Source organism: Priapulus caudatus, unplaced genomic scaffold (assembly GCF_000485595.1).
Source record: "Priapulus caudatus unplaced genomic scaffold, Priapulus_caudatus-5.0.1 Scaffold71, whole genome shotgun sequence".
In the NCBI taxonomy this organism is placed as follows: Eukaryota; Metazoa; Priapulida; class Priapulimorpha; order Priapulimorphida; family Priapulidae; genus Priapulus; species Priapulus caudatus.
The window spans coordinates 186,195-202,351 of record NW_014577132.1 but is presented as its reverse complement, the minus strand read 5'-3'; the positions used below and the strand labels follow the sequence as shown (position 1 = coordinate 202,351).

The window sequence follows — 16,157 nt, the reverse complement described above, 5'->3', positions numbered from 1 at the left end:
GGTTAAACATGGATTTGTTGACTGTTAACAAAGGACTGAACTGCTTTGGCTATTAGAGCCCCCTTCATTCGCCCCCCCCTCCCACCACCACCACTACGCTTGCGCTCGACGCATACCATGATAATGTTAATATAGCGAAGTCATTAAAGTTACACAGCTATATCTTTATTACTGTACTACCGGTATAGCAAAGCCTATCAATGCGGTGGCAGGAGGGCGCACTTGATTCGGTTGCCAGTGAGTTTATCAGAAGAATACCCGGCTACAGTACACGTCAATTGAGCGCTGTCGCTCTGCGGCACTTGTTACTAGAAATAACTTTATTGGTCCACCCCCTAATGCCCCAACGCCCTGCATTCACCAGCAGACCCCTTCCCCAGCATTTTTGGATCTGCCCAAAATGATTGCAGGAATGGCCAAGTGTTAACTTATATGTATCATTTCATGTAGCCACAAGTTTCCTTCTCGCTTAACACTACGTTGGCCTACGACGTGTAACAGTCGGAGAGCCTGGTCGGTTTACATTTCATGTAGTAATTTTAAATATTAACATATATATATGTGATTTATGAAACCTGCAATAAATTTGGTAGAAATGAATGATAGCAATGTTAATCTATTGTTTTGTAGGTTGAGAATCTCGTAGGTAAAGCCTTACCCAACATTATAAATTTTGGAAGTCCAGAAACAGGAGAAACACCCCTTCACTGGGCTGCAATAAACAACGACGACGAATCGGCCAGGTCAGACACTACCTCATTCTCAGAAAACGTTTAACTGTAATGTGGTAAAGTATGGATGCTGCTAGTTTGTTTTTATTGATGATTCTCACAATTAGTCAATAAATGTGTTGACGTTGGGATGTATTTTGTAATCGATACATTTTTCCTGTTTTTTTGCCGATTTCCAGTTTGTTGTTGCGACTCGGGGCAGATACAAATGTTGTTGATACAAAGATGAGAACTCCTGCTATGAGAGCAGCGGAATATGGTCATGTGCAAATGCTTCTCATCTTACTAGAAGCAGGGGCAGAAATGAATATTAAAGATTCTGATGGAAGAAGTGAGTAACAATATATCAACAATCTGGGTTTTATGCATAAAATTGTAAACATATCTATACAATGGTATAGACACGCTTGATACAATTGTAGATAGGCACACACACACAGACACACACAGGCACACACTTACCTTATATTGCCTTACCTAGAAAATTAGACCTTAAAAATCTAACCTAAACTTCTCAAGGTAAACCAAATTTTATCACTGTAATGTGTGTGTAATCTAATTGATATATCTATTTTTCAGCAATCGTATTCTACTGTCTGACATCAACTAGGAGGCATGTGGAGTGTCTGAATATAATTCTAAGTTGGGGTGCTGATCCAAATGTTACTGATGAGCAAGGGAGATCGGCCTTAATTATGGCTGCTGAAGGTGGTCCAGACATGGAAGAGGTGTGCCTTGCCATGCTGCAGGCTGGTGCTAGCTTGCAAGTCACTGATAAGGTATTTTAATTGCGATATGTAAGGCCACTCTCAAATGAATCTTTGTTTGTGGAACCACACTGGTCAACCCTTTAATATCATGCCAAAATATTTCCCAATAACACGTTTTCATTGTGTTTTTTTCAAAGTTTTAATTAGTTTTTACATGTACGAGGTTATATTATGGCTCGTAGGGTCTATGTCCCCCTGACCTCTGTTTGACCTGGCTCGTTTAGCTATTTCTGACTAACCCTAATCCTAACCCTATATATATATCAGGGTTCAACAGCCAGGTCAAACAGAGGTCAGGGGGACATAGACCTTATCTGCTATATTATGTGTGTGAAACATGGCCTACTCCTAAAATTATGCGTTAGCTTTCTGTAAACAAATACTGTAATAACTATTCAGTGTATCTGGATCAAATTGACATTTCTGTGTAAAAATTCTGCAGTGAATTTCAGATAAGAAACCAATACGATAAAGTTCATTTTTCTGTTTATCTCTAAGACTGGGAAGACCCCTCTTCTTGCTGCATGTAGCAGTAAGGCAGGAGCACTGCTACTCACCCTACTTGAACGAGGAGCCAACCCCAATAATGCAAACTATATGGGCATCACACCAGCTCACTGGGCAGCAGAGGTTGGCTACTTGGAAGCACTCATTTACCTGTCAGCATACGGAGCAAATTTCAATATACCGTGCAGCACAGGCGACACACCTCTACACATGGCTGCAAGAAGTGGATCAACAAAAATATGCAAGTTTCTGTCACTGAGAGGTAAATTCTTCTGTATTGGCAATGATCTTCCCTGTTGTATTGTTTTACACATATTTATTAGACATCAGCACTTTATGGGTCGATACCCACTCTTTTATCTGCTATGTAGAAATGCAGCTGTAAAAATGATTCTATATACGCAGCAAGAGTAACAGAAATTTCCATGCGCTAGCAATGTGATTGAACACGATTTACCACACAGGCTGTGAAGCAAAAACGAAAAACAATGATGGACTCGTGGCAAAAATTCTCGCTAAAGAGATGGGCTGGACGAGCACCTCCAAGGAGTTGCGGAGGGCTGAGAAGTTGCCGAGCAGAGTTCCGAGCCAAAAGATGGTTGGAGCAACGTTTGGGGAGCCAGAGGCAGTACGTCTGTATGACTGGTCCTGCACATTTGCAGAGAAACTCGTCGATGAATTTCAGCTCCAAGATTCAGAGAAGACAAAGCGGTTGCCTGCCGATACATTCTGGACATGTTTGGAAGTTTTTGCGGCACCGGTTGATGACACCGGAAAGGCGCGCATCAGCGATCTGCATGACAAAAATGGCGACGGGACTCTCAACTACGTCGAATTTCTCAAGGGAACCTATGTGCCAAAACAATACAGGGCACACCTGATAAACAAAGAGAAGAAGAAGAAGGGCACAAAGAAGGCTAAAGGAGCAAAGAAAGGACGAGCTAGTGGCAAGTCAAAACACAATGCCAACACAGTACCAATCTGTGTGAATACTGATATGCCTCTGATAGCTCATGCTGGTGTGCCACAGAACATGATACCCAAATACACACCATTCATCCAGGCTAGCAGGTAGCACACTGGTTATTTTTAATTCTGGATTCCTGAATTTGTACAAGCTCGTGTGGGATTTTGCTTTGCTTTGGCCTGTTCAACACTGGTTGCACAGTTACATCTATTAATTGCTACTAGTCTAATCTCTAGTCAAGCTTGCAGTTATGACAATTACAATTGTTTATTAATTTATTCCATTTTATGTAAACTACAGATTGGACAATGAGACGTGGCCAGAAAATCCAATCCAGGATGATTCGATGTGGTACGAGGAAAAACCACGGAAGACTTACATAAGCCTGAGTGAGGCTGCAAGAGCAAAAGATTTTGAGTCAATGCTGGACGCATTTGAATGTAACCATGCGACAGTTAACGTCCAGGATAAATACTACAGGACGCCTCTAATTTCTGCATGTGCTGATGGGAATATTGAAGCAGCTGAGTTTCTCCTGCAACATGGGTGAGTGTTTTGGGTGGAATGTTCACATTTTGTGTGTGCGAACACCTACACGCTTGTGAGATCATATTAAACATGTGGTGCATGTTGTGGTGACTTTTGCAAAAAAAAATGTAATGCAACAGGTGCAGAGAGAAGTTTAATTAAAATATGCATATATGTCTTTATTTGACTTCTAAGTATTTACTTTGACAGTAGAAAGTGTATTTGTTCATGTTTTTAGAGCCGATGTGAATGCGCTCGACAACTTAAAATGGACTGCATTGCACCATGCTTGCTATAGTGGAAGCTTTCCAATTGTAAAGCTGTTGATACAATACGGTATGTTTTGTTTGATTCTATTTACTTTGATAAAGTTCAAAAATTAGTGGTCATAATTTACATGTACATGTGCATTCATATTTGGATGGCTGTAATTTCACGTGCCATCCTTGAAATGATTTCTATTTATTGTGATGTATGTGGTTAGGTATATTTTGGAAGGGACTCGCGACAGTGAGCTAACTGTGGAAATTAACTGTGCATATTATGTTACAGGAGCCAACGTTAATTCACAGTCTCTTTATGGTGCAACTCCACTGATGAGAGCTATACAGACGTCAAAGATTGATGTTATCAACTTCCTTATTCTCAAGGGAGCACAGTTGCACTACGAAAATAAAAAAGGTGCTTTTACCCAGCAGTTTTGTGGCTCTTAATTTCTGTGTCACCTTTTTGGAAAAATTTTGTTATCTAAAATTCAGTGCACTTATTAGCAGGCCAATTATTTTGTATTTCATATGCTTCACGTGCATGTGACTGTAAAATTTATGATGTCATTATGGATATACAATAGAAAGGTATTCAGGAGTGTGGATTCCAATGGTATTTTACCAATCTTATGTCAATTATTTTCATCTAGCGACCATTTCCTGTATTGCATAGGTCTCATGGCTGTGGATGTAGCCAGAGAATGGGCTATGCCAGACGTGGTGGCATTCATTGAGTCTCTGTGCAGTCCTGAACTGCTCAATAATGGCTCCAAGGGCAAAAGTGGGAAAAGCAAAGGTAAAGGAAAAAGCACAGCTAATCCAAAGGGAGTTCAGCGATCAAAAAGTACGCCAGCTAAAGATGTAGTGCCTTCTGAACTGTCGGGGCCAGACTCGCTTGAAACAAAGGTTTGTATGTGTGCTGGTATTCTCCCCAGGGATTTCAGAACCTATGTCGTTTATGAATGGATAGGGGAGGGCAAGGGAGGGGGTTGTACCAATTGGAGTCAATTACTCGTGTGATAAGTGGCGCCAATACACAGGTAAAGCCGATCAGATCACAGACGTATACTTCAAGCTGTGAAAACACAACAGGACTGTTTTGGGATTGTCAAAAGTACACAGCTGGAAATTAAATAATGTTGAACGTTTTAATAGATGTTGCAAAATAGCTTCAGCTTTGAAGGCATGTCAGCCCCGACATGCATTAAAGACATGGGAAGAACCCTGTGTGCTATTTAAGTTATGTTTTTCTGAATCTGTTTTTAACACTTGCATTTGTGAATTTATTCACGAAACTATGGCACACAGACGTTGGTACTAAATGCCATTGAATGATTCATTTTCGAACATGGCAGAAGGCATCCGGTCGTCAAGGTGACAGAAGAAAGAAGTCGGCATCCGGGGCTACGTCTCCTCCGGTCCGGCGAGCGGCCAGCACACCACCGTCTAGACCTACCTCCACGCCGCTCTCTAGGCTATCTGCCGCCCTCGACCGATGTCAGGAGGACATCACCTTCACGCTGCCGAGCCGGATGAGGAACTATCCCAATCGTGCGTACACGACGGAGTGGCTGGAGGAGCGACGGAAGAGGTACGGTTCCGACGCCGTTGACTTCTCCACAATTGAGCGAGGCTTCGAAGAAAATGCCAAGAGGGTATTTACGGAGAACGTGTCTGGGCGCACATTGGACTCGCGTGGCACAGTAAAATGAGCTGAAGAGTAGGCATAGATACACGCCAAGAAGGTGTTTACAGAGAATGGTTCTGGACGCACGTTCGATCCACAGGGCATGATGAAGAGAGCTGAAGAGAGGATATAGACACACGCCAAGAATGTATTTACAGAAATCGTAAATAAATATCGAATGGCCGCAGATTTGTAGACACACGTACCGTACCATACATACCGTGGTGTGCTGCTACCTGAATGTGGTGGTGTTAATGCCCAGGTGATCAATGCTCATGCTGAGGTGGTGCTCACAGTGATATGGTATTCATGCTGAGTGTGTGTTCATGCTGAGGAGGTGCTCATAGTGAGATGGTATTCACACGGAGTTGGTTTGCATGATGCTATAGTGTCCACGGTGACGGGGTGTTCATGATAAGATGATGTTCATAGTGAGGTGGTGTTTATGCTGAGGTGGTGTTCATGCTAAGGTGGTGGTCATAGCGAGACAGACCACGCATTGGTGCTGTGTGCCTGCTGAAATGTTGTTCATTCTGAGTTGTTTTTGATTTTATGATGGTGTAAATACTCAGATGGTCCTCGCAATAAGATGGTGGTCGTAGCACGACGCTGATCTCTGGTGAATGCTGTTCACTAACATCGCGTTTACACTGATATGGTCTTCATAGTGAAATTTTAGTCATACTAACATGGCTTCATATAGTGTTGCACGTTATGATTGCCTACACTAAAGAGTAAAGACACGTATGGCATCTACAATCAACTTTGTTGTTATTACTGTTTTAATCTTGTCATAAATTTATTCGATGTTCAGTATTTCATGTAATATGTTGTTGATTGTGCTTGTTGGAATCTTATATTGGAATTTTATATATAGCTGTAGTTACTATAAAATTTTGCAATATTTATCACTGTACGATTGATTGGTATTAGATAACAATTGAATGATAATTTTGTAATATTGACAAATAGACGATTATGTAGTATTAGTTAACTAATTATTCAATAAAAAGATGTCTGAAATAAATTATATTGCGAATTATAATATTGCAATAATGATCACATATATTATTTACTGGTTTATTATTTTAGTATAGTCAGTATATTTCTCAAAAAACGCAATAAACCTTTTTATATTTGATATAATCGATGTGAAATACAGTATACATGTATTTATTGTATTTGTTGTACTGATTGCTACGACACGATACTGTATCGCAACAGCCCTACAAATTAGTATGCTTGCAGTAGGGACGGCCATCATATAATTAATAGCATATTCATGATGGCAAATAATAACAGCATTTTGTAACGCTGTCTATAGACAAATATTTCACTAGTAAATAATAGTTGCTTATTGTGTTTGCTTAGTTGCAGAAACCAGGAATTCTTGCTGTTTTCGAAAACAGCTAATGCCGGCAGGATTGTTATGCAAACTTGGGCTACTGTCTGATAACTTCCTTTGGATGCCACTCATAATAATTAAATTTTAGCGACAAGCACAATTACGTGACACGCGGGCTGGATATAACAGTAGTGTATAGCTATATATTAGTCATAAAGAGCGGCCGCTCTGCATATTCTCGTGCTTATTTTTTATCGCACGGCGCAACCTCAATTTTGAGTGACGCATCTCTCGCGTTGTTATACGAAACGCGTGCGCTGCAGCCGTCGGTGGGAAACCTGTCTGCCCTCACATCTTGATACGGCGTGTGCGTCGGAGTTAAACTCTCTAGAATAGCGGGGTAGCCGACACATGTGGCGCCTCCGGCCGTACATGTGTCGGCTGGTCCTCATTACGAGAAGCCCAATCACGGAGGGCGAGGGCCAAGACGGATGCTGCGTGCGTCGACGGATAAAAATCACCGCGAGGAAGAGTAGTGCGCAAATACAGGCTGGACCATGGAGGGAGCTGCACGAAATCGGCGCAAAGTGCCGACAGGCTGAGCAGACGAGATGGGTACGTACGTATCGCCGCCACATATAGGTCTACGTGGTGGCAGGCAGAGCTCGGTAGATTCGCAGTGCGTGGGTCGGCAATAATTATGCATTCAAATAAAGCAGCTGCTCGCCTATTTGGTTTTCTTGAGCTGTCGATGCGATGCGATTTTGCATATGTAAATTTTGATGCGGCTGCTAGTTAATTTCTCGCGGGGAAATGATAACACTAAAATCAATAATGGCGGTGGCGGCAGAGATCGGTATCATCTGGGAGCGTAATTACCGCCGTTTCGCTTTCGATCAAATTAACCTCTGCGGCCAACGACACGGAGTACAGATAATGATGACGTCCTCGAAAGCAAGTAGAAGCTGTAGCCTTGGCTGCGAGACGACAGGAGAGCGTACGTACACGTAATGTTTTGCCGCTAGCACTCGAGGTGCCGTTATCACCCTGTCACCCCCGCGCGTGGCCACGAATCGTTTGATAGTTGCCGCTGCAGCGGGCCGCGCTTGGCTGGGTGCAATCGCATCTGGTCGGTCGGTCACTCGAGCCGCGCGTGGCACGCGGTGTGCTTGCGTTTCACATACGACCGGCTGGATTTGGTTCGGTAGCGTAGATTTCTCGATAGAATCTTGCATAGTTTGTTTCCGTATTCATGTATATATATATATATATATATATATATATATATATATATATATATATATATATGCGCTTATCGTACATGAGTTGGCGCGGTCGTTCGGTGAGAGTCGTATCGTTCGAGTTGTAGCAGCCGTTTTACTTTTGGTCGGATGTTTTATTCCGTTTCTACGCGACATTACTTGCTCGCTATATAGGTGAAATATATAGCCGTGAATAGCTATATAGGTGAAGCCCCAATGTACTCGTCTCAATATTTGCATGATATTTTCACGGCAGATTAACGGCGCGTGTCGCACCGCAACTTTAATCAATTCGCCGCGCACCTTTCAACAGACAACACGCGTTTTCATTTGTGTACATTGTAAGCACGCACGTCACGGGGTTGTATGAACAGTATGAAGTCCAACAGTAACTAACAGGTATAATTCCCGTGGTGATGACCGGAGAAGCTGCATGCCCGTCGACGTACGCGACTATCCGACGTGACAGATCAACGTGGATTTTATTCAGTAGGGGCAGCGAAATAGCATCGAGCTGGCGACCTGGAGTCAGAATGTCGTTGGCGAACCGCGGCAGAAGTGATGACATCTTGACGGGAGGAGCTTCTCTGGAAGTAACCGCAGGAATTAGAAACACACCGTCACAGGTAGGCACACAGCGAGCAGCGAACGCGCAACAGTGCAAGTTAATGCTCTCCTGTTGGCTTGTTATGTTGGCAAAATAGATCGATGGTAGCCTATGCCCATGGGACTGTTGGAAACACTCGTGAAATAATTCTCTATGCTTATAGATTTTGTTATAGCCTGGGCAAAGCCTGGGAGCCGTTGTCAGAAACATCGTAAAGTTAACGCTAATGTTAATGCTAAGATTGGATGAGAGTCGATCACAAAACTCAAATGCATACACATTTATTGTACGTCACAGCAATTTATGCATATTATGATTGTTAATCACATATAAATAATATCTGATGAAAAAAACGACACTCTTGAATTTATTCTCCACAGCAAAACGAGACGCGAGCGTCATGACCATAGATATCATATAACAACGTTGTTATATGATATCTATGGTCATGACTCATCAAAATATCCCAAACAAGAGAACAATACGCCACTTGTATACATTTTTAACTTTGTGTTGTCATACGATCGGTAGATAAGTAGTGTTTCTGACGTGTTTTCCATGAAATACGCGTGTTTTACTAATTAATATAAAATATAATATTACTATAATTGCAGTTCTTTGTGGTAATGCGTTATTTTCTTCTTAATCAAGTACTAGAGGGTCTAGGATCTCGTAATTATAAATATAAGGAAATTTACAAGGATTTTAAAAGGATATTTACAAGGAAATTACAAGGAAATTTACAAGGAAATTTACAAGGATATTTACAAGGAAATTTACAAGGATTTACGACGTTCGACGTGACGATCTACGAGTCGAAGTTATTGTTAAACTTAAGACTAATGTTAAGACTAATTTTGTTTCTGACAACGAACCGTCAATTGTTTTCAACAGATTGTTTTGGCATTTTTTTAAATTTATGTTTTCTATTTAATTGTCTGGGTGAAGCCAGAGCATATAGATCACCTGATTTATATGCTCTGGTGAAGCCTATAGATATATTTTTCTGTCACAATTCTTCCCTGGTAAGTTTGGATCATAGGGTCTATGTCCCCCAGGGTACTGCCGGAACGTACCCTGGGTACGTTGACCCGGTATACCGGAACGCACCCTGGTAACTATCTGATATGGTTAGGGTTAGGGTTAGGGAGTAGGTGTATGCGACTCCCTAGACTCGTTAGTGGAGTAGGCGAGGTACGGTCCGGCATATTAGATAGTACCAGGGTACGTTCCGGTATACCGGACCGTACCCAGGTTACGTTCCGGCAGTACCCTGGGGGACGTAGACCCTCTCAGCGTAAGTTTGCCCCGGGTTGGTTATAACGGTGAGTCATGTACATGCGTAGTTTTCATGACTACGGAATACATTACAGGAATTACTGATCAAATATTTGCTTCTTGACACATCACTGATATCGCCGATATGAGTGTTTATCTAAACAAATGTGTGTACCGATGAGAACATGAACGCAATTCATCACTAGGGCTGAAGGGGTCGTTGTCGTATAGGGTACAATACTATACGTATAAGTGACCCTAACCCTAACCCTAACCCTAACCCTAACCCTAACCATATCAGATAGTTACCTCAGGTACATATATGTCACCTACGCCTACGCCTACTCCCTAACCCTAACCATATCAGATAGTTACCTCGGGTACATATATGTAGTACCCTATACGACATCGACCCTTCGACCTTTCTACTGCTTCTACATCATTCATCGGGTTCTTATACTATAAGTGATATATCATAATATATATTATATTTATATATTATAGTGATGGTGCATCTGTTTTCCTAGATCCGCCGCGAGGAGCATGCAGTCTGTGACACGGAGCCAAACTGGTTGTCAAGCAGTGGGCAGACGACCAGTGCAGCGGAGGGAGCTGCCCCTACCCCGCGACCCACCAGGACCGCCGCCCTGCAGACCGCAGGCCTCACGCAGCCTGCGGGCGGGGTGTGCTGTGAAGCCTGCAACGCGCGACTGGTCGAGCTGAAAAAGCAAGCGCTGCGCCTGATGATGCTCTACTCGAAGGCCTACCAGCAAAAGATCGGCGCAGTAACAAAGGTAGGGTGGCTTTCATCTAAGCATTGAATGTAGCCTGGCGACATGTGTGGGTGGGGGTGGGGGTGGGGGTGAATAATGCAGGTTGGTTATACAAAGGTAGACTATATGTATAAATACTGCACTTAGTTTCAGTTAAAAAATGTCTAGGGCTGCATAATTTCAAGGAAAGTGGTTGAGGGGGTGTATTTGAAAAACAAAAACAAATGGTAGCCAGACTTCATTCTTTGATTGGTTAAGTAGATATTAAAAGTACTAAAATCTTTTACATAAAGCATACCCACTAACCGAGTGTAACATACGTGAAAGCTTTGTAGGAAAGAGGAATTTGAATTACGGCCAAATTATGGTAAAGAAAATCAAGATTTACATGTCGTAATTTCTATTAAGGAAGCTCTAGTATGTGTTACATTCAGGCCCACTCACCATTGTGTTTTAAAGTTCGAGCAGAGACCTGAGCGACAAGCTATAGTAGTCAGCCACTAATGTATAAGAAAATCCACTGCCCTACTTATCATTACTATGTCACGTCTATGAGTGGTATGTTGACTTAAAAAGTGCATATACTTTACTTATACTGAAGGATTAGGTAATGGAATTTATTACTACTCACATGCATCGCATGTATTATTCAGTGGTAACTTTGTGTACAGATACTCGACAAAAGAGACTGATATAAAACGTAGGCTGTCTCCTCTATAAACCAGATTAGCTATCTACTTCCGAAAACCACTCTCATATCATATATCCGTGTTGACATACCGCTATGAGCGTGTTTACAAAATAGTCCCACTCTCAAGAACAAGGCCATCGTTAGGTGGCTAACCCTGGTGTGTATGCGTGCGTGTGTACGTGCGTCCAGGGTGTACGTGCGCACGTATGCGTGCGTGCGTGCCCCCCATGCATGCATGTGTCAGTTGTCAGACATCTGTTGTGATTTCTTGAGATTTTCCGGCTGCTTGACGTAGGCTAATTACTGTTACGGTTGCGTAAAACACGATCAAGCTGTAAAACTAGATTCAGCCAGGAAACAGCTTCCCATATCCTAAAGGTTTAATCATCATCACGTGCTTGTTTTAGTGATTGATGGGCAGGAAAATGACATTATTGGGTTATATGATATGAGCAAATACAGATATATATGCCTTTCTACAATTACTCCAAGCACGTGTCTTGTAAATTTATAGTGGTCACGTACCATTACTGCTACGTATTAAGCACTTGAATTTGATTAGAAGTCTTAAAACTGATAAGGTCAACTTACAACTAGGGCTCCCGTAAAGTTTGCGCTGGTCTAAAATCAACTTTCTCAGTGGCTCGCATCGGATATCCATTACGCGTGCGTGAAAACAAATCTTTTCCGCATGAGGCTTTCATCGTTTTTCTGAAAACGGGCGTTTATTATTCTTACCGAATTCGGATAATTCTGGTCATCTTCTAGCACACTAGTTACTGGGAGACGTAAACATTAGCACGTGCGCCAGTGTGTTTCTAGAGGCCGTGCCGAATCGAAACAAACTGGCCCAACCCTGCTGCCTTTAACCAATTTGGAAGGAATGTCCCCAGCAAAGTATTATTGGCCCTGTGCGCTACTTAACTGAAGCCGGCTAACACTCAAGATATCAACTATCACAGAGGTGAAAGATCAAGAGAGAGAGAGAGAGAGGGGGGGGGGAGAGGGGGAGAGCGAAGCAGAGACCGCTTACTACAAACACAGAGTATGTCTCCATTTCTCACTCCCGAGAAGGGGAGTGTGTGAAACAGAGAGGGGAGAGAAAGCGATAGAAAGAAAGCAAGCGAGAGAAATGGAAAAAAGCGATAGAGGAAGAGAAAGGGAGAGGAGGAGAGAAAAAGAGAAAGTAGCAGAGACGTACAGACAGCCCGTCATCATGCGGAGGTCGAGAAATAGCGAGCAAGGTGGCGAGCCTACGAAATAGAGAGAAAATCCATCAGACACATTGACGGACGGGCGGACGGATGGACGCAAGATTGACTGACAGACGACAAATGGAAAATTCACTGACAGAAGCAGTCAGTTGCCTGACTCGAAAGATGTTGGCAAGTTTCTCAATTTGCTTGTGTTTTTTAGATTTCATGGGAGCAATCCATAAGTAATGATCACACATTCATAGAGAATGTTCTATAGTATAAAGGTATTTGATTTGGGAGCATCAATTTGGGCAAAATCTCGGTAGATTTTTTATCCGCGGACATATCTATTCGAACATTACACTAAGGTTACACCTCACAGAATCTACGTGGGAGAGATCAAGGCTGGGAACTACATCAGCACTGCCCCCCTCCCTCCCTCCTTCCCGCTCCGCAGCACGTGTCGTAGGCGCCACGTGTCATCTGTACCACACGAGATGCCGCAACTAAGAAAAAAACATATCGGCGCGAGAATCAGCGCTTATCATGAGCAGCGTCAGTGTAAGGCATTCCCTCAGAGTCGGGCCGGGATGGCTCGCCCATAAACATATTTACGCCGCTCCGTCGTCACTTTATAGACATCAATCTGACTCGGCTGCTTGTGCGCGCAGCAGCTTTAGTGCTGTGCGCTTGTTTACCCAGCGACGGCCCTTTCGATCCCATGTTGCGAGCACATTGGTCAAGTCACAACAGAAGACCTGTTGTCAAAGCGCGCTTCGTCGAGCGCGATTCCGCACTATATTTAGACGGATCTATATTGGACTATGTGCGGCTGAGTCATTAGCCCGATGTGGATGGGGAAGATTGTCAGCCGTGTTTCAACGGGTCCGATCAGAAGAAACGCTGAGCTATGCTAGTCGCTTCTTGCTCTCAGTGATTAGTGGCGTCTAGAGTTGGGGGTACGCTTCTAGTAGTTGTATATGTGAAAGTGCGGCTAGCTCGACTCTGCATGTGTGGCTATCGTTTTAGGGTCAGCGATGTTTCAGCCGCTGCATTGCGCGGTTGCAAAACACTTGCCTTGTCTAGTATGAACGGATTTTAATGTTGAAAGAACGAGTAGCGTAATTTTGTTACTTATTATATCATGTGATTCGTTTGTATTACTTTACATAATTTGCAGGAACTTGCGCGCGCATGCATGGCGCATGCGTGCACGTGCGTAGGTACGAACGCACACACATATTCAAAGACATATATTTCAGAATATCAAAATATATTCCGTGGAGTCTCTCTATGTAAATATATCAGTGCTCGCCCCTTCTTTTGTTGGATACGAACTCCCGCTGATCTTTCCCGATGCTCACATCGTGTCTTCTCTTGTCCACACGTGCAGCAAAGATGTCCGGAGTCGTGTATGTTTGTGTATAAGCAGCTCGCGTTCAGAGTTGATTCCAGCTCCCCTAGTGCAGCACTGATCGAGGCATTGATGTATGGACTCAGTCGAGCGCTACAAGTACGATACACGTGCCCAACATTCGTCTCTCTATCCCGTTCTCTCCTTTCTGCTTCCACGGTCGCCATCGTGTCCCGTAGTGCTTAGAAGTAGATAGGATTGCTTACTATTCGAACGTATCGCCTGTTTGTGTGTGTTGTTATACTTTTACGGCGACAGCTTGCTATGCGGCCTATGTTCTATGCAGTTATCTCGTAAAACTGGCGCCAGGGTGGTATTTACAGTGTTTGAGGCCCTCGACAACACGACAAAAGACTAACGTATACATTTGTAAACAGTCCTGCCAACAAGTGCATATAGTATATATTGACTCTACTCGTGTTTGACAGGTAATGTCTATACTACACGGTTCGCTTCAGTTTAAACCATTTAAACTCTCAAACATGCGTACATTCAGGCACACACACACGCGAGCGTGCACTACTCACGCACGTATACTTACACGCACACATACATACTCACACTCACGCATGTACACGCACGCGCGCACACACAGTTTCACTGAAGCCAAAAGCGCGATCGTTTATATTGGTGAAAGAATTCCTTGATCGTGATAAAACCAACCTGATTATTCGGTTATAATATGTTCAAAACAGTGAAGCAACCAATCGTCCGAAAAAAACACGTGCAGACCTCCTTTACCTTTTTTTTTTTACTTTACTCCTTTTTTAGGGTTTATAACAACCGAGGTGATTGCATCACGTAGACACACAACCTGAGTTAATTTTTCTTACGCGTAACCCGGAGTACGTACGTTTCCTTGAGTAGACGCATAAGTTATAACCCTGGTTATTTATCCTAGTGTAGACACGGGTACAAGTTCATATTGACAGGCATATCAACAGCGCCAATGGTGAGCGAGGTTAGGCAGCGGCAGGGTGCGAAATTAACGGGAGTCCGGAGTCAAATACTCCCTGATTTACTGTCGGACTCCCTGATTTGACATATGCAGGAGTCCGTGTGACTCCCTGAAAATTTTGCCATACTAACTAGTTCGTTCCGGAGCACGGCTTCGCGGAATTACTGTATTATTTCAGCTAATGTCCAAAGAAAATTTGGCAGAAAATCTTAAAAATAAGCACATGCGTTATTGTTAATATCTTTAATTTTGAACCTCAGAGTGCAGACTCCCTCATTTTGCTGCGGACTCCCTCTTTTTGAGGGTAGGGAATCCAACGAAAGTTAATTTCTACCCCTGCAGCGGTGATCGCATACCACTGCCTGGTAAGAGTTTACAATTGGTCACCAGCTCCTATCTCGTCTGTCAGAAGCCAGATTCTCTAACTGCTGTGGTCGCACTGTGCATGTGTTCGATGTGTGATCGACACCAGCGGGATGTCTAAAACTCCAGCGCAGATGACAGTTGCACAAAAGCATTTGTGAAAGGCGATCGTTCATTTTGCAAAATTGATGAGGGTTAGTAATCTGTGGGTCGTACTAATTGCACTCCCAAATGGTTTATGGACATTTGTGATTAAGCTAATGCCGCGAATGCGCACACGAGTCGTGTCACCAAATCTAATTGCACGCATACTGAAATACGCCGGCGGCGTTCATTTATGCTGGACGGGCTTCACTTGATTTGGATTTGCATGCATGCAATTAACAATAATATGCTCTGCAAGACCCTATCTCGCGTGGGCTGACCATGTTTTATTCGTTAGGGCTATTTAAGCGTCTTATGGTTGGGAACTTTAGAAATCTATCGAGCGGCTACCACTTCGATTTACTCTGACAACTTGATTATTGGCGGCTGACTCAAAGTTTTCCACAGTTGGTAAAAAACGTGCGGAAATGTTAAATTATATAGCAAGCGAGGGTTGTGTGTATCACAGAGAAACTCCATGAGTGCTTCCAAGGCGCCCGTTGTTCATTATGGTCATGTTTCGCTATCTGCAAGCCGAAAAACTATAGTCACCCGATCACACGGAGTGTCTTAAAATACATAATAAATTAATATTTATTCTGTAATGAAACCATTAGAGTGCATTTAAGGTTTGATAATCTTGTTAAACAAGGAATGAATACCCTTGCAA

General features: G+C 43.0%; 2 protein-coding genes across 5 annotated transcripts in view; both read left to right on the top strand.

Annotated features, from left to right (window-relative positions):
* The window catches only part of LOC106821414 (ankyrin repeat and EF-hand domain-containing protein 1-like), a 9,357-nt gene extending 2,837 nt beyond the window's left edge, over positions 1 to 6,520 (top strand). For all 4 annotated transcript variants that reach the window (XM_014826199.1, XM_014826201.1, XM_014826200.1 and 1 more), the window contains 10 exons: positions 631 to 743; positions 911 to 1,062; positions 1,311 to 1,510; positions 2,000 to 2,270; positions 2,473 to 3,079; positions 3,276 to 3,521; positions 3,742 to 3,839; positions 4,056 to 4,184; positions 4,443 to 4,675; positions 5,125 to 6,520. In XM_014826199.1, the coding sequence (XP_014681685.1) occupies positions 631 to 743; positions 911 to 1,062; positions 1,311 to 1,510; positions 2,000 to 2,270; positions 2,473 to 3,079; positions 3,276 to 3,521; positions 3,742 to 3,839; positions 4,056 to 4,184; positions 4,443 to 4,675; positions 5,125 to 5,481 (2,406 nt within the window). In that variant the 3' untranslated portion in view covers positions 5,482 to 6,520. The remainder of the gene's footprint in view (positions 1 to 630; positions 744 to 910; positions 1,063 to 1,310; positions 1,511 to 1,999; positions 2,271 to 2,472; positions 3,080 to 3,275; positions 3,522 to 3,741; positions 3,840 to 4,055; positions 4,185 to 4,442; positions 4,676 to 5,124) is intronic.
* An 837-nt stretch (positions 6,521 to 7,357) lies between these two features.
* The window catches only part of LOC106821394, a 111,642-nt gene continuing 102,842 nt past the window's right edge, over positions 7,358 to 16,157 (top strand). Inside the window, exons 1-3 of the mRNA XM_014826163.1 lie at positions 7,358 to 7,416; positions 8,554 to 8,689; positions 10,476 to 10,742. Of these exons, the coding sequence (XP_014681649.1) occupies positions 8,597 to 8,689; positions 10,476 to 10,742 (360 nt within the window). The 5' untranslated portion in view covers positions 7,358 to 7,416; positions 8,554 to 8,596. The remainder of the gene's footprint in view (positions 7,417 to 8,553; positions 8,690 to 10,475; positions 10,743 to 16,157) is intronic.